At 36.6% G+C, this 27,749-nt stretch overlaps 1 protein-coding gene across 3 annotated transcripts in view; it reads right to left on the bottom strand.

Moving 5' to 3' along the window:
• The window catches only part of STXBP4 (syntaxin binding protein 4), a 165,576-nt gene that overhangs the window by 71,656 nt on the left and 66,171 nt on the right, over nucleotides 1–27,749 (bottom strand). For all 3 annotated transcript variants that reach the window (XM_004747367.3, XM_013053675.2, XM_004747368.3), the window contains exons 13-14: nucleotides 7,617–7,793; nucleotides 193–309 (exon numbers count right to left, since the gene is read on the bottom strand). In XM_004747367.3, the coding sequence (XP_004747424.1) occupies nucleotides 193–309; nucleotides 7,617–7,793 (294 nt within the window). The remainder of the gene's footprint in view (nucleotides 1–192; nucleotides 310–7,616; nucleotides 7,794–27,749) is intronic.

Raw genomic sequence — 27,749 nt, 5'->3', positions numbered from 1 at the left:
TCTCTTAACAATCTATTGGTTAGCTGGTCTTTTCATTATCTATGCAATTTTAAAACTGACTATAGGTTAGCATCATTATTTTGAGGCAGGGAATGTTTCAATAGCCACCAAACACTAGGACACTTGTCTATATGTCAGTTATCTACAGATATCTTAAAAATGGACATAAAGTAATATAATGGGAAAGTTTACCTCTACAAAATGAAGAAGCTTTTCAGTGGATGCCTCAAAAGTTTTTCGAGCCATTTCTGATTTTCGCAATTGGCAGTCGAGTACTGTAATTCTCTTTTTTAACTCCTGAACACTTTCCTGGACAGAGGTATTAAAAAGAAGGTTTTACTCATTTCTTTGATTTTTACATCAGTGGCTCCTATTTTCAGTTTTTACTAACTGATACCAACATTACCATATTATTTATTTTCTCTCACTGTATTTATCTTCTGATCTGGGGAGACATTTAACTAATTGCATATTTAGAAGTTAAACTGCACAGGGATGCTGCAAATTTTATGAGATAAGCTGTAGATGACTTTGTTGATTCTTACAGTAAAATACATTTAAATTAAGTTTATCAGGTTTTTTTGTTTGTCTTGTTTTTTACAATATGCCTTGCCAACTGCTGACAGAAATTGCTACCAATGTGGTACAACGAAAATCGCTGAAGATATACATATATATTTAACATAATATGTCCAATGTAAAGCTGAGCTGGCAAGGAAGTAAAGGAATCCCAAGGACAGTAAAGGAATTCCATGAAGACAAACAACAACAATGCTGGGTGAACTCAAGTCATTAGAGTAAGCATGCAGTGCAGCATAAATTGTTCTGAGGGTACACCTTCAGGCACAGATGGCAAATGAGAGAACTTTAATGGGTAAACTGGAAAGAAACAAACCTTATAGAAGTAAATATATGATTTTGATTTTGCTTCTGGCAAGTGGGTTAAAAAAAGTCTCCCCTATAACTTCTAATCATAAGCCCCCACTCATGAAGGTTTGAGGTCATAATTTGTATTACCCATGTAAACTGTAAATTTGTAAGCTTAAATTTTAGTTTAAATAGTCCCAGACTGGTAGAAGCAAACACAAAACTTCCGTGGAGGGATATTTTCTAAACTCAGATCCCAAAGAATGTGTACATATAATGTGTCAAAAGAACATGACCTCAGGAGATAAGCTACCATGAATAAAAGCCAGCTGAAGGAAATCAGTTACAGACACATAAAGACAACTGATACTGTAATGATCGGATACAGACTAAAATGTTTAATGTCTTAAAAAATATGGAGGAATTTAAAACATAACAAAGGGAAAGGAAATTATAAAAATAGATCGGTAGAACATAAAATAATGATTCTTAAAAATAAAAATATAATCAAAATTAAAAGATCATTTATGGGTTTAATATTCAATTAGATATAGTTGAAAAGAGAATGGGTAAACTGGAAGGCAGAGCCAAAGAAGGTTCTTATAATGTACCAGAAAAATAAAAATGGAAAATATAAAAGAAGGAGAAGCAAGGAAAATATAACTAGATGAAGTTCTAGCATACACCCCATCTGAATTACACATGAAGGTTCAGAAAGAATGAAGGAGAAACTGCTCAGTATAATTTGGGGTTTTTCAGAAATAACAAAAGACACTGTTCCTCAGTCCAGATTCCTCAGTGAATCTCAAACAACATAAATAAAAATAAGTCAATACATGACTCATAGTCAAACTGCTGAATACTGAAGATAAAAAGATTTGAAAATCATCTAGAAAGAAACAACAGACTGTAAACAAATAACAGATTGACTGCTGATACTGCAACCATGGAATAAAAACACTGAAAGAAATTAAATGCCAACTTACTTTAAATGTAGCAAAAATGTACTTCAAGAGCAAGAGTTCAATAAAGATGTTTTCAGACCGACAAAACTGAAGAGAATTTGTTACCAACAGATCCTCATTAAACACAGTTCTAAAACATGTACTTCAGGATGGAAATAATTTTAGCAAGAAGGTCTGAGATGCAAAAAGAATGCTAAACATAAAAAATGGTAAACATGGGCATCTATTTAAATAAAGGGTGACAGCACAAAATGGACTGTAATAGTGTCTAATTTATGGTGTTAAAAGTCAAGAAAGAACTAAAATGCTGACAAAAATAGAAATTAAGTAGGAAGGGATGATAGGATTTATGTTTTAAAGTGCTCATAATATTTAGAAAAAGGTGAAAGCTAGTGATTAGTTTTTATAGTTTATGTTAAAACAGAATGTTAACATTTCTAAGATAATCATTAAAACTTAGAAACGGAGCGCATACCTTCTGGCCTAGTGGAAGGAAATAAATGGAATGGGAATTGGGAAAACAGGAGAAATCTGAACCAATTGAAAAAAAAAATGAACAGGGACGCCTGGGTGGCTCAGTGGGTTAAAGCCTCTGCCTTCGGCTCAGGTCATGGTTCCAGGGTCCTGGGATCGAGCCCTGCATGGGGCTCTCTGCTCAGCAGGGAGCCTACTTCCTCCTCTCTCTCTGCCTGCCTCTCTGCCTACTTGTGATTTCTGTCTGTCAAATAAATAAATAAATCTTTAAAACAAAACAAAACAAAAAGCGAACAGGTAAAAGATGACAACTAAAAAAATAATCAGAAAAACTCAGGACACATAAAATGCATAACTTAAAAGAGGGTAGAAATGAAGTCAAGTTCGTTAGCAAACAAAAGAGTATAAATGGAAAGATTTTTTCAACTAACGGTCAAAAATCAGTAAGATGAGGAAAAAATTCAGATATATGTTGTTTTCCACACACACACAATTGAAACATAAGGACACTGCAAAATTAGAAGTAAAAGAAAGGAAAACACACACAGGTGAATACCAAAAGAAAACTGCTGTAACTATTTTAATATCAATCAAAAATAAATATTGGGGGGAAAAAAGATTGCTAAATTGAAGAGTCACAACATTCCATAAAGAATGATAATGTAATTCTAAGCTTGTCTGTTGCTAAAAATATTACTTCAAAATATATAAATTTTTTAAAAATGGAGATTTTAATGCATTTCTCTGACAAGGAAATTAAAATGATTAGAGAAGAACTAAACTCTACAGTTAATGACCCCAATCTAGTAGACTATAGAAAATGATACATCAAAAAACTGCAGAATTCCTTTCAAGCTCACTTTGAAATGTGTTAACACTGGTCACATAGTAAACCGTGAAGCAGCCATCAATAAATTTTAGAGTTAGTATGCTATAGACTAGAGTCTCTGGTCACAATGCAATTAACCTTTCTGTGCCTCACTGTGTTTATTAATAAAGACTCAATCATAAATAAATTTCCCCTAATTAATTATATATTTAATGCACTTTTAGTAAAAGTTCCAATAGTTTCTTTTTTTTCCCCTTTTGATTGAATATATAAGCCAAGTGTAAAATACATGTAAGAGATCAAAGGGTCATGTAGCCAACATACTTTTATTTATTTATTTATTTATTTATTTTTAAAGGTTTTATTTATTTATTTGACAGAGATCACAAGTAGGCAGAGAGGCAGGCAGAGACAGAGAGAGGGGGAAACAGGCTCCTTGCTGAGCAGAGAGCCCCGATGCGGGGCTTGATCCCAGAACCCTGGGATCATGACCCCAGCCCAAGGCAGAGGCTTTAACCCACTGAGCCACCCAGGCACCCGACCAACATACTTTTAAAGAAAAAGAACTAGATAGGGTAGTCAGATAATCAAGACTTACTATAAAAGATATCATAACCAACACAGTGTATTATTGGCACAATAACATACAAATAAACCAAAGAAAGACAACAAAGGGCCCTCAGTAAGACAGACACACATGAAATCTTGATATGCGACAGAGCGGATTTGCAGATCAATCAGGAAACAAGAGACTTGAATAAATGGTGCTGGGATAGTTCATTCATTTAGAATAAAGTCAGAATAAAATGGATCCCCACCCACACATATGCCACAAAACCAATGACAGAAGGATCAAAACTTTAAAACTTTTATTTTTTAAAAGATTTTCTTTATTTATTTGAGAGAGAGAGAGAGAGAGAGACAGAGAGAGCATGTGCATGAGTGGGGGGCCGGGAGGGGCAGAGGGAGGAGCAGACTCCCCACTGAGCAGGGAGCTGACAAAGGGCTCAATCCCGGGACCCTGAGATCACGACCTGAGCTGAAGGCAGACACTTCACTGACTGAGCCACCCAGATGCCCCCCAAACTTTAAAACTTTGAGGGGCAAATATCAAAGGATATCTTTGGGAATGGAAGACGTTCTAAAAAGACAGGAGGGAAAGCACTGATGATAAGTTCAACTATCTGAAAACCAATGTTTATCTTACCATTGGGGGAAAGGCAAGCCATAAATTTGAGAAAAGCCTTCAATAACATATAACTTAATATAGGGTTAGGAACTGGAACATATATGTACAATCACTACATATTAATACAAAAAGAATAACCCAATGGGGAAAAAATGGTTGAAAGTAACGAAGAGGCATTTCACAAAGAAATATAAATGTCTAACAAGTATATAAATATATGCTCAACTGGCTACCTGGGCCAGGGGAAAAGCCCTGGTGTACAGCATCTGGGGGTGTAAATACCTCTTTCCTGGCTGATTTCAAGCTACCAACCTGATAGCGCTCAATATGCCATTAAGAAGAGATACCCACAATCGCAGACCGTGAGCCAGCACCAGCTGGTCCCAGTATGCCAGTGGCTTCAAGTCATTAGTAACCAGGGAAATCCAAATTAAACCACAATGAGATCTCCTTATCACACCTACCCAGCTTGATACAAATGAAAAGGAAATGAAAACGAAGTGTCGGCAAGGGTATGGGGTGAACGGTATCTCTCATTCACTACGGGTGGCAGTAAAAATTGGTCCGAAGGCTTTTAGACGCAATTAGGCATTACCCAGTAAAGTTCATCGATCATCGTTCAACCTAGCAGTTTCACTCGAAGATATGAACCCAAGACAAACTGTTACGCATGCGGAGCATGATGTTATGTACAAAAATATTTTTAGCAGCATCGTTCATAATAAAGAAAACAGAAATGGACTGTTCATCAAATACAGAATGGACCAAGATAACTGTAGTATTTCCAATTAAGGGAGTACAAAAATGTGATGAAAAAAAGAAGTGATGAAAATACATGAACTGGCTATAAGTTTCAAATAGATGAATTGCGAAAATAAGAGGTTCAGTGAAAAAAGCAAGTAGGAAGAATACATGTAGAACATTTCTATTTATATAAAGTTGATGAACAGGCAAGACTCAACAACATTAATTGTTAAGAGATATAAAGATACGTGGTAAAATTATTGAGAAAGTTGTTAATACTACATCTAGAAAAGCAGTTACTTCTGAGGGTGCGGGAGGGGAATGCCAACTGGGGAGGGACAATAGATCTTCAAAGGTATTGGCAATGTTTTACTTCCTAAGCTGGAGGTAAACAGAAAAAACAAAAACAAAAAAGGTAATTAAGTAAGTATAGGGATGAGATAAGGGAAAACTTATGGTGAAAAATAAAAACACTGTTACAAAAAGAACCTGTGTCTTAAAAATGAATCTTTGAATCCGAGTTCTGTAATATCTTGGTCCATGTCTCTTAAAGCAATCTCAAATAATTAAAAAAAAACAACAACCAAAACATGATTCCTTCTCTTTCTCCACTGGCACTGAGTTTGGGAAATGTTGAGATGCTTTCAACTATCGTTTTTTCTTTGGAAAATAAACAAACAGAGATGCCTGGGTGGCTTAGTCAAGTATCTGCCTTTGGCTCAGGTCATGATCCCAGGACCATATTTGGTCTCCTGCTCAATGGAAAGCCTACTTCTCCCTCTGACTGCAGTTCTCCCTGCTTGTGTTCTCTTTTTCTCTCTCTCTCTCTCTGACAAATAAATAAATAAAATCTTAAAAAAAAAAAAATAAAAATAAACAAAAGGTTTTTTTTTTTCAGAGATAAGTTAAGGGCTTAGCTTAGAATCCTGTTACGAAGAATGGCATGAGACCCCATTATGTTGAAAAAGAGAAAACCTGAATTAATTATATTGCCAGACAACTTAGGACAAAAATGTGTCTCAGCTAGGAGCTGGGACAGAGAATTGCAAATAACCTATGTTAAAAAAAAAAAAAAAAAAAAAAAAAAGAATAAATTCATGAGAACTCTTTGAATATTACCTAGAGAGTATTTTTAAAGACTGTTGATTATCCCTCCAAAAGTACATAGAGTTTTATATAAAACAGTACTTCTCAAATGTGTTTTTAATCCTTTTTAAAAATTTCATTAATTTAATTAAAAAAACTTTTTAAAGTGTTTAACAATTCATTAGTTATGTATAACACCCAGTACTCGTCCCAGTATTGCAGCAACTTCAAGACACATCTCTAAAGGCAAGGGAAACGAAAGCAAAAATGAACTTTTGGGACTTCATGAAGATAAGAAGCTTTAGCACAGCAAAGAAACAGTACTTTTGATATTGTGATAATTCCCAGAATTTTCAGAATCATGTTAAAGTTACTCACATGAAATAAGCATGTATCTCTGATTTCAGAATGTAAACACTGGGCCCAAAATAATAAATATATGTAATATTTTTAAGTATAGCTGCCTTTTCAAGTAATACAATTTTCCTTTGGCCTTGTGTATTATCAAAGAGTGACAAGAACATCAGCTATCTTTTGGAATTGGTTTAAATGGGCAGATGTGAGAAATGTAATAGTGACTCATAGAGCGGACCAAAGAAAATTTCTGATTTTCTCCCGTATTTTACTTTTCTAAAAGTGGCTTCATTTCCACTTGGTATATTTAAGGTATTTACCTGTTTTATATTCATATAAAGAAACACGAAGTATTCAAATTCACTTTAAGTTTTCTTGAAAGTGTACTGGATTAGAGATATAAATACCTACTCTAAGTGAACTTGTTAAAAGTTATAAAACATCTATTTCAGTTTACTTCGTTTTCTATCTCGGTGAAATAAATGTCTATTACAGTTTTTGAAGACCTTTCAATGAATATAGTATGTATTATGTTATAAGAAAATCACAAACTAAAAAAAATCACATTAAAAAGAGATCACATTGCTTTCTGAACAGTATTTGGTATTTTGCTATTGAAATTGGAGCCTATTAAATTCACACTCCGTTTCTTTCTGTTAATTATCTTGGGCCCTGGGCAAAAATTATTTAACATTCACACTTCCTCGAGTGCTCTAATCAAAGAGCAAAACCCATCCCTCGACTCTTCTCCTCTCATCCCCACCAGGCAAATTAGCAAGTTTAGGAACAAAAGGGGAAAACCAATGTCATCAATTAGATGTTAAATAGTTCCAGGACTTTATGCCTGAGCTGTACAATGTTGACCAATGACCCAAATCAGTTTGGGGCACATGCTATTTCAACCCCAAGCTATAGGGATCAAGGGACACTCACAACCTTCGCAGGAGCCCTCCACCCCCATCCCATCAGGACACACCATCCTATCGTTGAATAACAGAAGACAAACACTGACCTAGTTTAGAAGTGCAGATGAAAAGGAAATGAAAACAGGATACATGACAACGGCAAGGAAACCATGGTAACTAAAAGAGAGGACGGTTTTGCTTACTTTATTTTGGTCCGAATAATCAGCAAGCTGAGCCTTTAGATCTGTGACCTCAGCCTCTAACAGACGGATCACTTCTTCGTAGTCCATTTCCATCCCGTGTGCCTGGCGCTGTGCAGCCTCGGCAAGGTGGATTCGACTTCGCAGGGCTCTAGTTTCTTCAACCACAGCTTTGGCTTCCTGAGGATTTCAAAATTCAGACCGTTGGAAAAAAAAATGCCATGTTAAAAAACAGTTTGGCAAAACAGGTGTAACAAAATCTTTTACGTCCTCTGGAAGTTATAATTCCCAAACTCAATCAATAGCTACATGCTCCTTACATCTCAATTTAAAACTTAGTATCCACTTTATCTTATTATGTAGAGCAAATGCTTGATTCACTTTTCCTCTCTCGATTTCTTGGATAGCTTTCAGTATGGAATCCCCAACTTCACACACCTAGCATAACATTTTGGAAATAAGGGAAGTAGAAGAGAATTGGAGAACAGAATTAAGAACAGGTTCAACAGACACAAAGAGTAGGCTTCCACAGAACTCCGGTATGTGGTAGTGCTGATGCTCTAGGAAGAGTCTTGCAGCTTCAAAAATAGCTGAGAGATCTGTGGTGTTGTGGACTTCCTTGTGGTCCAAGCCCAGGATCCAAAGCTTATTTCTAGACATCAGTCTGTTTGTTACATCCCCCTTATGATTTACAATGGTAAGGCCTCTGGTATCCTGAGTCTCAACACATGAAAATCCTTTTGAAACCTCCTTTTTCCTTACCTCCCCCAACTCCCAAGTATATAATCAGACACGCCTCACAACCCCAGGGCAGAAGCTCTTTCTGCCCCCGGTTCCTGTCCCCATGCTTTAACAAAACCACCATTTTGCAACCCTTCTCTCTCTCTCAAAACAAACAAACAAAAAGCCAAAACGTGGAATTCAGTAGCAAAACATCTTATTATTTCTATAGGGTGCAATGCTCACAAGACATTTATTAGACATGTTATGTCTTAGATGATTCATGTGTCTTTTCTCATTTAACCTTTAGAATAATATCAGAGAGAGTCATTATTAAAAACGATTTTATACATAATTAAACAGACGCTCAGAGAGGTTACATATCCTGTCTAAGGACACAAAGCAGTGCCAGAGTTTAAATCCAGGTCTGCCAAACTCCAACATTAGTGCTCTTCTCACCATTTTACTTTGCTACTAAATGATGAAACAAATAAAACAAAACTATATACTAGTTACACTCTCCACCTTAGGAAGAAGATGGGGTGACCAAAAACACGTGCTCCTTCAAAATGTGCTTTGGTGTTAGGTCGATAGTCCCCTCCCCATGGACACCAATATAATTTAGCATGGCAGTTATTATACTATAAAACATTTATTTTCCTTTACTTGGTGCAGAAATCTCGTTTTTCTACAATGAAACTTTCTGCTCCAATCGCCATGGCTAATATTCAAGTATGGCTATTTTAATTTTCTTGGAGCTATTACAGGATGCCTGCTTTTGAGTCTAAACGCATTTGAAATGAAGGGAGAGTTAGAACATGGACATATTTTTAAGGGTCAGTTTTTCACTCATACATTCAATAAATGTTTATTAAGTACTTGCTATGTGTCAGGTTCTGTTTCAGGTACTGAGGAGAGAGCACCGAACAAAATAGACAAAAAGTCCTCCCTCATGCCCTTTTCAGACCTGAATTTACATTAGAGTTTGGGGAGATATACAGTAAATTAGGGATTATCAGTGAAGATCTCCCTGAGATTATATGTAATCAGAGATGTAATCAGAGACCCGCACGAAGCATGGAGCCATGAAGGTTTTCCAAGGAGCTTTTTTGGGGGGTGGGGGGGGGGGACGGGACAAAGAGAATAGTTTGTGCAAAGGCCCTGAGATGGAATTGTTTGTTCCATCTTTAGAGAACAGTGAGGAAGCCAGTGTGGCATTAAGTTGAGAGTGATAAGAGACAGGCAGGAGGGACTCGTAGGACACAAGGAGTGAGGTCAGGGATGAGGCTGGGGTGGAACGGCCGATCATAAGAGACTTTGTAGGCCATCATAAAAACTTTGGTTTTACTCAGGGTGAGATGGGAAGTTACTGGAGGGTTTGGAGCAGAGAAATGATTACGATCTGATTTAAATTATAAGGGGATTAGTTTTGCTCTTGGGTTTGCTCGCAAGAGAGCTGCAGGTGGGCCAAGGTGGAGCAGGGAGAAGGGGACAGGTGTAAAAACTATGGCTTGAACAAGGGGGACAGTGTTGGAGATGGTATCAAGTGGTTAGATTCTAAATGTAGTTTGAAAGTATAGCTAACAGAAGACTTCATCATCACTAACAACATTTACTCAGCAGCTAGTGCATCTAGATCATCATATTATGTGATTAAAAAAAACATACAAAGGGGATAAAGGATCCTTTCCTCTTCCTGGTTCCGTTCCGAACATGAAGTATGCCTTACGTAAGTGGAAGAACAGAGCAGGGCATGATAGACAAAAAGAACAATGTGAACAAAGGAAGAGAAGACAAGAAGGGATACATTTGAGAAATGGCACTAGACTGATTTTGACTGGAGTAGGTGCTTCCTGGGAGAACAATGGGGAAAAAAAAAAAGGCGGAGGAGAAGGGAAAGAGCCAGGCTTCGGTAGAAATGGCATGACCGCCAAAAGGGCTTGTATCAGGTAAATCTTAAGAACTTTTGAGCAGAAATTGATTTGAGATCAGAGTGCTTTAGAAAGCTAAACCTGACAGCAGGGCTCAGGACGAAGAGGTATGGCTGACCCACGGCCTCCTACACCTGATTCAAAGGGCTTGATTTCAGTCCCAGGAACAAAAGGTACAGCATGGGGAACAGAATTAATGGTATCACACCAGTGTTGCCTAGTGACAGACAGTAACTATGCTTGTGGTGAGCACGGCATAACTGTAGTTGTTGAATCACTAGGCTGTACACCTGAAACGGAGGTAACATTGCGTGTCAACTCTACTCAGAACAAACAACAGCAAAAAACCCAAAGAACTTGATTTCCTTATCTTTAAACCCAGTGGTCTTCTCATCAAAGGGTACTGTTAGGAAGAAATACCTGGGGAAACAGAATATTTACCAAGCCACATCATTTGGTTCAGGCCAGGTGACCACGTCATGAGTGTCACTGCTTGATCAACCCACATCAGGCTGTGGCTGTGCGTACAGGATGGAAATGGATGCCAGTGCCACTCTGCATGTTTTACACAGACCAGCTCAGCGAATCCATACACTGCTGTGGGAGGCATGTCTATTCTTACACCCATTTAATAGGTGGAAGACTAAAGCATGAAAGGTCAAGGAAGTTGCTCAGAATCACAGACCTAAAAAGTGGCTGGACTGGGTTTTGAACCCAGGCAGTGCGCTCTCAAAGTTCATGCTCTTGGCTACAAAGCCATACTGTCTGTTCAAACTCAGAAAATGATTTAAAAACACACACACACACACAAACACTCATAGATGACAATATCAGCCCAACCCTACAGGAGCTTAGGATGTGGACATGACAATACACTAAAATATCTTCGAGGCTGCTTACACCACTCCCCATTTTCCATTCAATCAAGCTAGAAAAAAAATATCCTGCTGCTGAAGAGAAAGAGGAGGGGCAGAGAATGCTCCATAGCTGCAATGAATAATAACTAATTTGATGATTTATCTCCTTCACGCTCACTTCAAGCAGCTTTTATTCCTCTATAAAAACAGCATTTTTATTTTTGTTCAAAGAATGCTAGTTAATTAAATGAAGTATCTGGATGGAATATTTATACAGCCATGATAGTTCACTGATGGTAATACAGTGTGAAATGTGGTTGGGTGGTAAAAGATGCAGAGGTTTTGATGCTGAATAAATTCATGCTATTTCTTTCGTCAATGTATAACTGTCAGGTTGGTAAATGTGACCCCTTAGCAAAGTTCTAGCCCAATTCCCACTGAATGGCTGTTTAAAAGATTAGTGCATTGAAATGATGACTTTTAGAGGAAGCAGTGAAAAAAAGAGATAGCAGCAGTGTGCTGTATTTAGCAATGCAGGATCACATAAATCCATTTTTTTCCTTTTCCTCCTGGGTCGTCTTCTAATAAATTACTGTAAAGCCTCCCATGTCATTAACAATTGAGCCAGAATTTTCTGAGTACCTCACCATGAGCCCTAAATCCCATCAGGGTAGATGCTGCAGCCAGTTCATTGAATTATTTTGTATTAGGTAAAGATTAATTCAGCTTAGAAAGTTAGGAAATAAAAGAGAAACAAAGAGGCAACAGCAATCAGAAAAATCAACACAAGCAACACAAGCATTACGTTTTTTCATACTGAGCAGAATGGGCATGGAGACTGGAAGGGAATCTTGAGTTATGAAGTCCAATCTCTGACTTGGCTTTTTTTTTTTTTTTTTTTTTTTTTTAGGTGACACTGAGGAAATACCTCCAACTCATACTGTCTCATTGTAAAATGAGGATTTTTCCACCTTACAATTTCACAGTGAATCTTCGGGAAGGATCACACCAAACACTCCTTTGACAAAGGAGACAAAGGGTATTATCAACTCACACAAAGGGCAGTATAAGCTCAGACAAAAGACAATGTGCTGTGTGTTTTTCCACATACAGCATTTCTTCCCCACAAGGAACATGACATAGAAGAGAAAACCTGACTGTTACAATGAGCTGCACCTAGGTCAGAATCTTTGATCTGTGATTTTTTTTTTCCTGGCTGTGTAATTCTCTAATGCTCTAAGAAACTCAGTTTGTTCAGTTGTATAATGGGAAATAACAATGCCTATTTTATAACATCAACTCTCACAGGAAGGTTAAAGAAACAATTACAGTTCTTGGTACGGTTCCTCTTTACTGCTTTTGAAAGATAGACATAATCACCTATGTGATTAGAGAGTTAGACTAGACAATTTATTAAGGGCTTTCCTGAGGCAATCAATTAGTAATACCAGTTATTGAACTTTAGAGAAGTTGTTTGGGAACATAATAACATAATGTGCACAGGTCTTTTTAATGTTAGCAACAATTATGTAAAACCTTCTCTTCTCTAGTTATGAGTCGTAACGGCTCCCTAAAGTAGAAGGAAAAAGCATTAACAGCAGTTGCATGTTTGTAATTAGGCTAGTACATCCATATCAGTAACCTTCGAAATTCTGTAATTTTTAAGCTAATCAGTAAATCTTTCAAAATGTCAATGGCCAACTGGAGAAAAAAAGAGACTGCAAAGAGATATATGTCTTGGTATCATGTAACTTATGCTACCAAGCCTGAAAGAATACTTCTCTTATCAGCTTCCGACATTCACTCACTGGAGAACTCTTGTTGGTCCTGGTCCCACTACAGCTTGTGAGAAAAGATTAAGGGTTATTGCAGGAAGAAGGTTGTTGAAGGAAAAGTGTTTAAAAGCAAGTTATGTAGAGGTTCCTTAACTTGTGTATCAGATTTATTAAAACGTGTATACTATTTCTCCCAATGGATCATCTCAAAGTAATTTGCAGGTATTCACGAATGAATCCCCAACTCATTCTGTAAGCATGGATGCACTTGGGGGAAGAAAATGAATTCATGGAAGTTTCTATGGGCCTCTGAAATGTGCTCTCTCCTCTCTCTTTCCTTGCCCTTCCTCCATGCATACATCCAGCCCACCAGCCCACCTGCAAGCCTAACCACTTACTAAGCACTGTGAAGTCTTCATTTATGATGTATTTGCAGCCACTCCTTAATCTGCATTCTTGCCACTGCATTACTGATTCACGTTCTCATCACCTCAATGTTAGGTACTATGAAAAGTCACATAAATGATCACCCTGCCTACTGTGTTTTTCACTTTCACGTATTCTGCATGCTTCTGAAGGACCAATTTTCCTAAAATACTGCTCAGGTAACCAACCCAAGATAACCTTAGATAACATCCTCAATATCCATACTTCAAGGCTTTCCACTATTTGTTCCAAATCTGTCTTCCTAGCTTTAGTACCCTCTTACATGATTACCATCCAATTACATGACTTGACAAATTTCCTTACACTGAATTCTCCTGCCTTGAGGACACTTTCCAGCACACTTTTTGCTCCACTTTACCCTTTTTTCTTCATTCGGTTCTTGTCTATCATTCAAAGCTACTTCAGATTTTACCTTCTCTGAGTAGCCAGACTACTTCAGCTTACAATGATTTTTTCTTACTTTTATCTTTTATAGTATCTGTTGTCTGTCATTAATCACATGCTTAGTATCTCCTACTCCTATCTTGAGCTGTCATTAAAATGTTAAGTATTTTACTGCCTAGCTTTCTAAAGCCAAAGAATCTTGACTGCCCAAATTAGAACACAAACTGAGAGTAAAACCCTATGTAATATAAACATAGGTGCTCCACTTACCATAAAAATGAGATACAACTGGACTGACGGTAAAAATGACAACTTTGTTTTGCATATATAGTAACCACCTTAGGAAAGAAGCTTTCATAGAAAAGTTCATAAAATGTTTCAATTTTATAAGACTATTAGTAGGACTATATTTCATTTGAATAATTACAATAATAACCATAAACCATGCTATGAAAAGGACTTAATGAAAAGTAAATCATTTCATTATATTCTTTTTATATATAAATTTGAAAGTCCTTTCATAGTATTTATCAAGCAAATGAGGTTACATTAAAACTATGTGGGATGAGGGACAGTTACACTTCACTGTGTTTGACAATTATTATTTCTTGGTTTTTTCATTACATAGATAATTATGTACACTAGTTTGTATTTCCCTACAAAGTACAGTTTTTCATCGCAAGCTAATATACGCTCTCAAGGACTATATAATGGTGAACATCCTTTCCCACCCTCCACATTCCTGCTTCCATGAATTACATAATTCTATGAATTACACACTTCTTTGTAAAGTGTGTAAAATGATAGACATTTGTAAATCCAGGAAATAAAGATTTTCTTCAGTTTGTCTGAAAAAGCAAAATCCTCATTTTGCAAAGGAAGATTTGGTTAAGCTTTCTGGAGGAAAAGCAGGCCAATCAAATTATAATTAGCTCTAATTAACCCTCCCAAGAGCTGTCAGCTTCTCTACCTGCACCTGCCTCTTTCTCCAAAAGGTGCAAAATTGAGCTCTGACTCTGAACATCAAAGAAAACCAAAGAAACAATTTTCAATCTCTGTCTACAAACAGAAGTCCCTAATCAGACAGATACACAGGTACACCTATCTGATAAATTTTACCATGCAACTTGTTCACAATATAAATATTAATTAGTTCAAATCCAGTTAAATGTATTTAACCCTAAACAAGCACTTTACTGGTTTAGTGAAGGTTGACATAAAAGAAAAATCTATTTTCCTACTTCTCCAGTTCTGATTACAAAGGTGCTCAAGGAAATATTTACACTACTGCAAACTTCCTTTCCTGATTAGAATGTAAACTCTGCTTACTGTAACTTGGAGTTTAAGAGAGAGATGGCTGCAAACAAATACATTCCTTTCAATTTAATTTTTAGAGTTTTAATTCATTGGAATCACATGACCAAGAATTCTAAGTTCTAATCTAGATAGCATGGTAATAATATCTTAAGTTCATTTGGAAGAAAAAGAATTCAGTGAGAACTGGTATGTAGATTTTGAAAAACAACAGTAATAACAAAGAAACAAACAGGGTGGGACACGGTTCAAAGATTTAAGGCATAAATAAAGTTATTCAATAGTTGGTACTGGCCAAAGGGTTAGATAAAACACTCATACACCCAATAAATATTTATTGACAAAGCAACTGAAAGATAAAATAGCCCTAAAACAATGATCTCAGGTCCTGGGATAGAGCCCAGCATGGGGCTCTCTGCTCAGCGGGGGGCCTGTTTCTCTCTCTCTCTCTGTGTCTGCCTCTCTGCCTACTTGTGATCTTTCTCTGTCAAATAAACAAATAAAGTCTTTAAAAAAAAAATAGCCCCAACAGACCATAGATTATGCAATAGTTTAATCTATGGTAATGGAGATACCACAACACAATGAGTAGTGGCAACAACAAATTATTTGGGAAAACAAAAAGTATAAAGTGTAGCCCCCCATCTCATACCTTATACCAAACAAAATAATTTCATAAATGGGTTAAAGACAGACACGAGGGCAGGACAGTTGAAAACTAGGTTAATATATATCTGAAATCTGGCAAGGAATGGACTTTTTTATTTTTTTAAAGATTTTATTCATTTATTTGAGAGAGAGAAAGATCACAAGTAGGCAGAGAGGCAGGCAGAGAAAGAGGGGGGAAGCAGGCTCCCTGTTGAGCACAGACCCTGATGCGGGGCTCCATCCCAGGACCCCAAGATCATGACCTGAGCCGAAGGCAGAGGCTCAACCCACTGAGCCACCCAGGCACCCCAAGGAATGGACTTTTAAAAAATTATTAAAAAGGAGAAAGCAGAAAGAAAAAAATCTGACAACACAAAAACACCTGCATTAAAGAAAAATCTTTGAAAAAAATCAGAAAGGCAATTTATATATAGGGGAACATATCTGCAACAGATTTGGTAGAAAGTAGGTTACTAACTACAATGTAAGGAGATCTATTGGGAAAAGGGGATAATTATTAAGACTATATGAGAAGTGAAGAACCAAAGGGGGTAGGAGGGGAGACAGGATAACATGAAGGCCATATCGTCAGGAGTGGCAGAATGTCACCAGCTATCCGATCAGGAAATCAGCTACCTTCAATACTAAAGAATTGTGATGGAATTCACCATTTGATTTGAAACTCATGGTCACAGACAGTCCTTGGTATCTAATATGGATCAGTAAATCAAAGTACAGTATTTTTAAATAGGGTGATTTATTTATGTAGGGTGAGATACAACGAGAGAAGTCTTGTTTTTAATTCTAAAACAGTTTGTGAATAAATCACTTAACCCAATTGTCAGAAGTCCCATATTGAAATAAGACTACCAAAAGCGTTTCTCACATGGTGAACCGCCAAGATAAGAGTTTCAGAGTGTCAACTGCCTTATCACTACTTCCTCCTTGGGCAAAATTTACTAGTTTGTCAGCAAATTAATATATATTGCTCTCACATCAAGAAACAGAAACTCTTTGGCCTCTACATATAGGTTAGAACACACCCTGAAAGTTGCTCTCTTAGCAACTAATGAAATTTTAGAGATTTGTACTTCTTCTTTTTTTTTTTTTAAGTAAGAAAAATTACAGGGAGAAATGCCTACACGGGCAAACATGCCTCTGACAACTCACCAGTGAAAGGGCACCTATTCTGCAATGCTTTCTAGGAAGTGAGGGTGGTTTTGCTCTATTTTCCTTTCTTCTCATTGGAATGAAAGTTCCTCATCAAGAGTACATCTGGCTTTCCCAGTGCATCCATAGAAAAGAGCATTTAATAAATGTGTCTTAGATTCCTTTGCCAAGTCTCCCTTGTAAGTTGCTACCAGGCATGCGTGGAACAATTGATGACGGACCGTTGAACCCTGAACAGCCAGAAAATAAGTGGCTCACACCAGGGAACCCAGAACCCCAACATCAGTTCTAACTGAGCCAAAAAGCTACAGAAAATATGGTCATCAAATGAACTGGAAGGTTTCTGTGAAGAATAGCATCACTTCCTTTTTCCAAATTCCCGAGACTTGGAAAATTCTGTGATTCTAGTTGATCTGACACCATTCAAATGGGTTCTGTACTATCAACAGGATAACAGAATTACTGCTCAGATTTTCTTAAAACGGTTAAGGCCTTTTCTACATGAAAGAAGAAAACTATTTGGGAACAGGGATTCTGAAAGAGACATCTTTGCCAATGCTTGATGAGAATGCCACATTCACGTCCGGTGACTCACTGGAGATGGCTGGTGTCTGAGCAAACAAGAATGCCAACCAGGCTGCTCTCGGGTTCCTTTTCCAAGCAAGCTGTCTTTGACTTAGGCAGTTTCTTGGGCAAAGTCTAATGTTGGAAAATACATGGGTCATGTTTTGATTCACAAAAGGGGAATTAACGTTGAGAAAGAAATTCAACTGAGTTGTTTTCTTTAAAGTAACTTTCTCCACTCGGGAGGGCTGCCTATCATCGTAAGAGATTTTTAATTTCTTTTCTTAAAAAGACTCTTTTTGGGCTTAAAAAAAATCATTTAAAGATAATTGTAGATTACACACAGTTGTAAGGAATAATACAGAGGGGTTCCCTGTATGCTTCAACAAGCCTCCTCCAGTGGTTGTAATTTGCATGACTATAATAGAATATCACAATCAGGAAACTTCATTGATGCAATCCACAAAACAATCAGACCTTACCAGATTTATTTTTTTAAGATTTTATTTATTTATTTGACAGAAAAAGAGAGAGAGAGAGGGAGAGAGAGAGAGAAGCCGAGGGAGAGACAGATTCCCCGCTGATGCCAGGCTCGATCCCAGGACCCGGGATCATGACCTGAGCTGAAGGCAGATGCTTAACTGACTGAGCCACCCAGGTGCCCCCAGACTTTACCAGTTTTGTAAGCACTTGGCAATAAAAAAGAAAGACCTATAGATGCATGCAACAAGCTGGATATGTCCCAAGGGAATTATGCTGAGTGAAAAAAGCCAATGCCCAAAAGTGACACACTGTACGATTACATTTACATAACATTCTTGAAATGACAAAATTATAGAGATAGAGAACAGATTACTGGTTGCAAGGCGTTAGCGGAGGGAGGACAGAAGGAGGTGGCTGTGGATATAAAAGAGGAGCATGAGGGATGCTTGTAAAGATGGTTTTTAACCGAAAACAAAAGTTGACATTTTGAGGTCACAAGTGACCATCTGAAATGGAAACAGGAATAATTTTACTATAGTACCCTTTTAGAACAGAAAAGACTGACACATCAAATAGATGTATTTTCTCCTTTCCTTTCTAAAGATGAGACAGCATCTTAGAATATCTACTTAGGGCTACACTGAAATACTATAAAAAGTTCAGTCACCAAAAGAAGAATAAAAAGGGTGTGGGGATGGATACCACTTCTAAACATTAGAGGCTTTACGGTTTCTTTAATAAATGCACAAGGAACACAATCTCTCAAAGTGTGAAAACATGAATACCTCTTTAGTAATTGCATAGTATCACTGTTCCCTTTAGAGATATATTTAATCTGTTGTTAGTTTCCTTTGTTGCTTCATCCATCGACCAAGACAGCTCACATGCCAGCGGCACCCACTGTGATTAAGTTCATGTTCAACCTTAACTGTCCAGAGACTCCTGTGCTGAGCTGACCTCACGTGGCTGCCTCAGGACTTCATGCTCTCGTCAAACATTCAACCCAACCTTTGCACAGGTGAGGCCGACTGCAGCTGAGCTTATCTGATCCTAAAGAAGCTGCCAAATGAGCAATTTCCCATGATTTCTTTAGGGCAAAGGCTTGTTCAGGCAAGCCAAATACTTTGGCTTTGGACCGTTCACCGGTTCACAACGGCCTTAGGTCATAACACACTGCTGAAAGGAACCTGAGACAACTTCGGTGTGAGAGTACATCTTAAAAAGTTGCTGATCAAAGGAAGTTGTTAGAAGAACGGCCCGTGCCTGTTAAAAGTTGTTAGAACTTGAAGAAAAAAATAATGAGAAGTCTAATTTCATGGGAAACTGTGGCTTGTGATTTTAGACAGTAAGGTAGGGTTTATTCTGGAAAGCATGAAAACTCACCAAAAATACTGAGGTTTTAGAGAACAGTGCAACCAATTCCTTACAGAACAGTTAAGTATTCTAGTAGTCAGCCCTGGCTTAAAAAAAGCAATGCACTGGATCCTTCCAGTGAGAAAGGATCTCTGCATAATTTGGTCTTTCCTTTTTACTCATTTTTTTCCTCCCTCTCCCTCTTTTAGTTCTTCACTGCTTTCTTTTTGGGCCACTAAAAAAGGTAAATTAATTTCCATAATTTATAATAGCTAATGGACCTTCAAAAGGGGGAGATTATTCTGTTTTTAGGGTCAGGCCACTGTCTCACAATAATTCAATTAAAAGTTTATAAATGAGTGAACAAAGGATATCAAATTGCGTTCTCTCCTCCCTTTGGAAGCAACTGGTAAGCATCATTGTAAAACAAATTGAAAATCAATCTAGCCATGTTTTAATAATCAGGTTACCTATGTATTTAAGGGATTTATATGGTGCAATTATTAGTACTGCGCCGACTTCATGTTAAGGCCTTCAAAAAGTTACGAAGAAAAGGGAAAGAAACTTTGCCATCAAGTTTCTGGTTTTTAAAAGTTTTTAAGAGAAGAGTTATACACATTCTCTATTTGGAATTTTTAAAGACTTTTTTTGCTAACTGTGAAAAAAGAAACTAATTCTCGAGAAGTTAGAATTTTAGCAATTTCAACAAAGCACAGGAACTCTTTCATTAACAATTCATCTGTATCACTGAAATCTTCTTAAATGGAATAATATTCTGTATACATAAGAGAAGGTGAATGGTGTTCACAGTCAATATATTTAAATAAAGAAGAGTTTTAGGGCTGACTTTGGGTATTTTTTATTGCAAGTGTGCATTTCTGAAAGGCACAGCCATGCCAGTATGTATGCATGTGTTTGTACAGACAAACACATACATATATTTTAAATTATTTTTATAAAACTGGATGCATTAAATAATATTATAAATACTGTGAATTCATCACAACATGAATAATCACAGCCCCTCAGCCTCAGTACAAAGCCTTGACTGCTCTATTACTATACCTTCTACCATGGTTAAGTCTGGTTGCCTTTACCTTCATGGCATCTTTCATACAGACCTTGTTGGTGGATTTCTATTGCTACTACCGGGTTAACCCCTCCATTGCTTATTTCCTGGACGAATGCTCCTCAAATTTTCAGGTGTACACAAATCACCTGAGGACTTGTTAGATATGGACTATAAAATGACTTGGATTGTTGCACTAAAGAGTCAACTATTTTTAGATCAAGATTGTAATTTCATTTATGACAAAAGACTAGAGGAGATATTTTACCAAAAATGGAAGCTCTTCAAGTATGTCACAAAACAAATGCCTAAAGAATACAAGAACTTTTCTAACAGCATCAATAATCCATTGATTCAAAATTTGGAAAATTACAAGTACCTTTCTTCAGGAGACACTACCCAATTCAAGCATCATGCATGTATTATCTTAAAGGACTTCCAAATTTATGACAAAAACCACCAAGCTTTGGTCTAGATATTTTTAACTTTAACACCTTTTGAAGAAGACTTTCACCTACATAATGAGTAAAATTGTTTATCATAATGGATGGTGCTCCAGCTATGTTGGATCAAAAATTCAAATTTATTGACATTTTCAAACCAAGAGACTGTCTTGTTGCTTCATTCCACTGTACTATACATGTGGAAAATATCTGTGCAAAGCTTTTTAAGATGACTGTGCTAAAAATATCATGGATACAGTTGTTAACTTGTAGTATATATGTGCAAATTCTATGGCTCTTTACTAAGTTTAGAAGACCATGAATTTAATGATCCTGTGTTCTTTGCTAATGCTCCTTGGCTGAGTTGTGGGAAAAAAGAATTTTTTAAATTAAAGACTTTATTTATTTGACAGAGAGAGACATAGCGAGAGAGGGAACACAAGCAAGGGGAGTGGGAGAGGGAGAAGCAGGCCTCCCGCCGGACAGAGAGCCCGTTGTGGGGCTTGATCCCAGGACCCTGGGATCACGACGCAAGAGGAAGGAAGACACCTAATGACTGAGCCACCCAAGCTCCCCAAGTTGTGGGAAGAGTTTTACAAAGATTTACTGCACTTTTAATTTCAAATCAAAATTTTCTTAAAACAGAAGGAATGCCTGCCTAACATTCAATAATCAAAGACAAAAAAAGTCATTATCACACTGCACATGAATGAGCTAAATTTAAAGCTCTAAGAAAAGGGAAACCTTATTGGTGAAGTTGAACAAGTATAACAATTTATACTGATATTTGAACTTTCAATAATATACATCAATAATAATTATTTTACACATTTTTCTACCATAAATCAATATGCAAGTATCAATTATAGTTATATATATTAGTTACAAAAACTATGAAAAACTGGAGGTATGCTAAGTTGATACAGAAATTTAGAGTTGCTTTCAATGTACACACTACTATGAATTGGATAGTAATGGTATTAAAGAATTAGTGATATACTTAATTTGAAAAGATGCACTTTTGAAATGGTTGTGCTTGAAATATGAAGTCTTTTAGAAAAACAAGGAATAGTTTTATCCTTATGGATACAAATATTAAAAGACAAACATTTTGGTATTCAGTTAGTAGAAAATTTTTAAATATGTTTAGAACATTTGGGTACATGAATCTATTTTTTTCAACTGCAAATCTTATTAAATCTAAACACAGATCCACTATTTCCAATGAAAATTTAGTGTACAAAATACGATATGCTAAGTGACTTCAAAGATACAGTATGAAAAAAGAATGTAAAACTATTTTTAATATTGCATGTTCAACAGTATTTTAGATATATTAGATCAAATATATCTAAAATAATTTCACCTATTTCTTTTTATTGTTTTAAACATGTGCTTACTAGAAAATTAACAATACATAGATGGCTTTCATTATATCTCTATTGGACAGTGTTGGTCTACACTATTACAAAAGTCTCTTCTCTGATCTTCAGTTACTTCCCAACCTACTGTTAATATTCTGAAGTATAGATCTTTTGGGGGCACCTGGGTATTTCAACTCAGATCATGATCTCAGGATGCTGAGATGGAGCTCTCCATTGGACTCCCTGCTCAGCGGGGAGTTTGCCTCTCCTTCTCCCCCTCTACGCCATTCATGCACATGTGCTCTCTCTAAGAAAATAAATAAAATTTTTAAGAAAAGTACAGATAGTCTTCATTCATCCCTTTATTTATTCATTAAATATTGAGTTCCTACTCTGTGTCAGATATTATTCTAATAATCCGTGAACATATCAAAGATGTGAAACTTACCTCTCATTGATAGACATAAGGATAAAAACATGACAAGCGTGTAACATGTAAGAAAGCAATACCACAAAACTTTACACACAGTAAAGGTTGAAGGTCAGTGGAGGGGATGGTATGGGGAGGGGAAGGGGAGAGTTGTAAGAGATGAGGCTGCTGAGGTAAGAGGAGTGTGGGGATGACAGATCAGGTAGGCTCTTGAAGGCTGTCATATTTACTTGTAGGATTTTGGCTTTAAGTCTGAGATGGAAATCCCTAAAGAGTTCTAACTTAAGCTTTGTATTTAAAAAGAAATTAAAGCTTTCTCCTTTTTTTTTTTTTTTACATTTGTGTATTATTTGAGAGAGAGAGAGAGAGCACCAGCATGAGTCAGGGGGCAGAGAAGAAAAGGAAAGAGAGAAAATCTCAAGCAGACTGCACCAAGCATGGAACCTGACACTGGGCTTGATCCTGGGACCCTGAGATCATGACCTGAGCCAAAATCAAGAGTCGGATACTTAACTGAGCCACCTAGGCACCCCCTGTCTCAAGTTCTAAAAGGATACTCTGGCTGCTGTGTTTAGACTAAACCATATGGTGGTGGGGAAAGGTTAAAAGGAGGGTGATTTGGTAGGAAGATGTCATTACAACACAGGCAGCAGATGACAGTGGATTAGACTAGTGATGTAAGTGGTGAGAAAGTGGTAAAATTCTGCAGTTTAAAAAAAAAATAGGGCTAAGAAGCTAGATGCAGAGTATGAAGTAAAGGGGTCAGATTGTAGGTTAATAAGCAACTTGATCATCTTTTCCCCTTGTCAAATATCTTCAGAGGCAGTCTGCTGTCTGAAATCTTGGACTAGTATTCAAGCACCTACATGCTTTGGTCCCCAAATACCCACCCAAATATCACTTTCTAACACTTTTCATCAGTCCACAGCTCCCTTATGTTCCTGGGCCTTTGATGATGAGGATGATGAGGAGGATAAAAGAATATAGATCAAAACTATTATTTTTGAGGAACCTACTATATTCCTAACAGTTTTAACTCTGCACTCTTGATTCCTATGAACAAATTATAACACGGATATCATTATACTTTTAGACATGAAGACACAAACATACTAACAAATTAGTGTACAGTTAGTGTGCAAAAGGCCTATTCTGACTCTCAGGACTTTTTTTTTTTTTTTTTTTTTTTTTTTTTTTTTTTTTTTTTTTTAAAGAGAGGGTTGGGAGAGGGGCAGAGGAAGAGGGTGAAGAGAATCTCAAGCAGACTGCACACCCAGTCCAGAGCCCACCATGGGGCTCAATCTCATGACCTTGAGATCATTAACAGAGAGGAAATCAAGAGTTGGACACTTAACTGACTGAGCCACCCAGGTGCCCCAAGACGAGAATTTTTCTTTGGCGGCATGATTTGCATGCCACGCCCTCTGTCTGGAATACTCTTTCCTTTCTATGTCTGGCCCAGTTCATGTAGGTGTTATCCCCTCCATAAAAAGTCTCATTATCCTTGCAGCCAGAATTAGATTTTCCTCCTCTAAATCAAATGCTTAAAACAAACCATTCTTTTTTCAGCACCTAATATTTCTTTTTCTATTATTTATAATAATGACCATGATAATTTATATTTGTTGAGTGCTTACTATAAACTGTACACATTTATACTATTTATCTTAATGCTGCTGACAGTTTTGTGAGGGATCCTATTATCAAGCTCATTTTAGAAATGATGAAACTGAGGCTTGAAGAGATGAAGTAGCTTGCTCAAGGTCAAGAGCAAAGGAGGAGGCAGAATCTGGATAAACCTGTGTGGTCTAACTCCAAAGCCCATTATCTCCTATCTTACTCCTCATGCTAATTCACCATTCCTCATAAAAGATTCCTCTTCCTGTTTATTTTTTCATAAATGTTGCATCCTTTCCTATTGAATATTCTTAAGTTCTGATACAGATTTGTCTTAGATAATTTATTCATGATGACCTGACCTTCCTTAATAGAAACTAATCCATTCCAAGAAATAAATACAGGAGGGCCTCAAGTGGAAGAAGTAGGTATTGCAAGGAAAAAAAAGAAGTAAAACAAAATTTTTCTTTAGGTTCATTTCTTAATCAGTACTTCATGTAATTACTGTGTCAAGCATGCTTCACATTCTAAAGCTTTTAAGCTCTAAGCATTTAGGAGAAAAGAACATTTTAATTAAATGCAGGAAAAAAACACACCCTCTAATTTGTTCTAAATGTAAAAAAAATGTTCTAAATGTAAAACAAAGATGTAAAATGTCTACTTTAAGGATGCAAAGAAACACTAAAAATGTAAAAAAAAAAAAAAATCCTGGCCATATGAACTGATGCAGGTATCAAAGGTACAGAATTAAAATAGCTAACAAGGCAAACCAACCACAGTACAAAAATACTTAATGAGTCTGAAAACTGGCCAAAAAATAGAGGACTTTGAAACACTTTTTATTTGGAAATAATTTCAAATGTATCCAAGAGCTGCAAGAATTAGTTAGGAATAAATAGTACAAAGAACACCCTCACACCCTTCACCCAGATTTACCTCGTTCACCAGATGCATCCTTTCACTAACACGTTCATGAATGAGAAATAAAGTATTCTTTCTTGTAAGACACTGATACTTGGAGGCTGCTGAAATTCTGCATATTCTGAATCTCTCTCACATGTAAAAAGACACACGTTCACGCATACACATGCATACAGATGTGTATACTTAAACACAACCACACATATACACACACACCACTTTTTTCTTAACCTTGGAGTAAGTTACACACATCATGGCTCTTCACCCCTAAAAACGTAACTATTTTCCTGAGTATATTCTCACATAACCATAGTATAGTTGTCTAATTGAGGAAATTTAACACTGATTCAATACTTTTACTTAATCTGCCATTTGTATTCCAATTTCATCACTTGACCCAATAATACCGCTTAGAACATTTTTCCATTTCAGGGCAGGATCCAAACTACTATAGTTGGATCTTGTATTTACTTTCCCTGTTTAAACTCTTTGTTGTTGTTGTTGTTGTTTAGGCTCTTTTAATCTGGGACCTTTTATTGCCTTTCCTCCTTCCTTTTTTAATGACAATGATATTTTTGAAGAATACAATCCTTCTTTCTTTCATACTCCTCGGTGTCTGTCTCTTTCTCTCTCTCACAAACACACACACACACACACACACACACACGCACACCCGACTTAAAAAAAAAATTAACATCTCTGATCTTGGGTTTGTCTAATGCTGCCTCATGGCTAGATTCAGGTTACGTGTTCTTGGCCAGACTACTACAGAGGTGATGAGTCCTTTTCAAAGTTCCACATTTGGAGTCACATTCTCCATCTATTCTTTACTGGTACTATCAATTTTTAGCACCAGTCAAGGTGTTGTCTTATCTCACTACTGTATAATTATTATTTTCCCCTAGCAATTAATAAGTAGTTTATAGAAAGCTACTTTAAAAATCATGTAAATATGTAAATACTCTGCTCTTCATCAAAATTTCCCCCTAGATTTAGCATCTGATGACTCCAGCCTGATTCAGTCTATACGAACACAGATGCAAAATGCTGATTTCCCAAATCTGGCAGCTTCTCTGCAGTTACATCAGCACTCAAGAGTCTATAATGAGCAAGAGCTCTCCTTTCTCCCCATTAATTAACTAATTAATCCATTTACTAATGGTACGGACTTATGAATTACTATTTTTTCAATGGTCTGCAATTCATTACTGTATTTAATTATTTTGGTACTCAAGTCCTTCCAGATTTGGCCAGCAGAAGCCCCTTTCAAGATTGTTCCTTGTGACAAAGCTCCGTCATTTCGAGTACTTCCTTATTTTCTGGCAAAATGAGATGTTCCAAGTTTGTCTTCTACTTACCCTCCACCAATGCTTAAATTAGTCATTTCTTCAAGGAAACTGGGTTCCTTTAGTAGGGAATGATATCTGGGCACTTAGATATGCTATGTGCTCACTGCTACTACGTTGTCTGCTTCTTGGCTCTTACAGCTGACAGAGCCAGGGAATGGGGGGAAAAAAAAAAATATATATATATATATATATATATATATATATATATATATATATATATATATATCCATACATGCAAACATACAGATAGATACGTGCACATGTACATTCATATGCACATATACATATATATTTTAGAAATGATGATACTTTAGAAATAATACCTCCAAACTGCAGTCCAACCCTCCGGATTCTTTCATGACTTCCTTCATTCTGCTTTGTATATGTAGGCTTTTTCACTGAGATTCTGGCTCTCAATGACAGTCAATACATTTGCTAAAACCTATGCTACAACCAAAACGGTTTCATAATCGCTTTGCCTATGGGTGCCTGGGTGGCTCTGTCGGTTGAGCATCTGCCTTGACCTCAGGTCATGATCCAGGAGCCCCAGGATCAAGTCCCGCATCAGCTCCACTCATGGGGGGCTGCTTCTCCCTCTGACTCCCATCTTGAGCTCTCTCTCTCTCAAATAAATAAATAAAATCTCTTAAAAAAAAAAAAAACCTGCTTTGTCTCTACCACTAAAACAACAAAAAATACTACAAAAGGTTTAAGATTTCTTTGTACTTCTTTTCCAACTCAACCCAACCTGTCAAAGACTGAACACAAATACTGTGTTCATAAGTTACTTGAATTGGTTTTCTTTAGCATGGACATGGTACTCATTTGAAATACAAATGGATTCATTTGTTTTGGTCTGCTTGTACCTTTAAGTTCATTTTCCCTTCCTTATCTTTATTGCTTTTCTTATATTTTTTGAATGTGTTGAATATTAACATGCACCTCAAAGTAAAAATTATATAAAAAGTCATTCTCAGACAGGTGTCAGTCTCTCCCACATCTTATCTACCATCTGTCCACCCACATTGTAGATAACCAGTTTCGTCACTGTCTAGTTTATCCTTCCTTTGGTATCTTTTGTAAAAGATAAGCAGATATATAACTGCTCTTGTTTATTAAATATTGCATAGTATTTATATTCTTTTGAAAATTTTTTTTTTTTTTTTACTCAGTAGTATCTCCTGGAAATCAATCCATATTACTCAAGAGAGATTAAAATAGTTTTCAGTATTTTCTAATCACAAATATTACTGTAATACTGTGCATATCTATTTTATTATTATTAGAGGTATACCTT

This window comes from Mustela putorius, unplaced genomic scaffold, assembly GCF_011764305.1.
Source record: "Mustela putorius furo isolate JIRA1106 unplaced genomic scaffold, ASM1176430v1.1 tig00003962_pilon_pilon_pilon, whole genome shotgun sequence".
NCBI lineage: Eukaryota > Metazoa > Chordata > Mammalia > Carnivora > Mustelidae > Mustela > Mustela putorius.
This window is presented reverse-complemented; position numbering and strand designations above follow the sequence as displayed.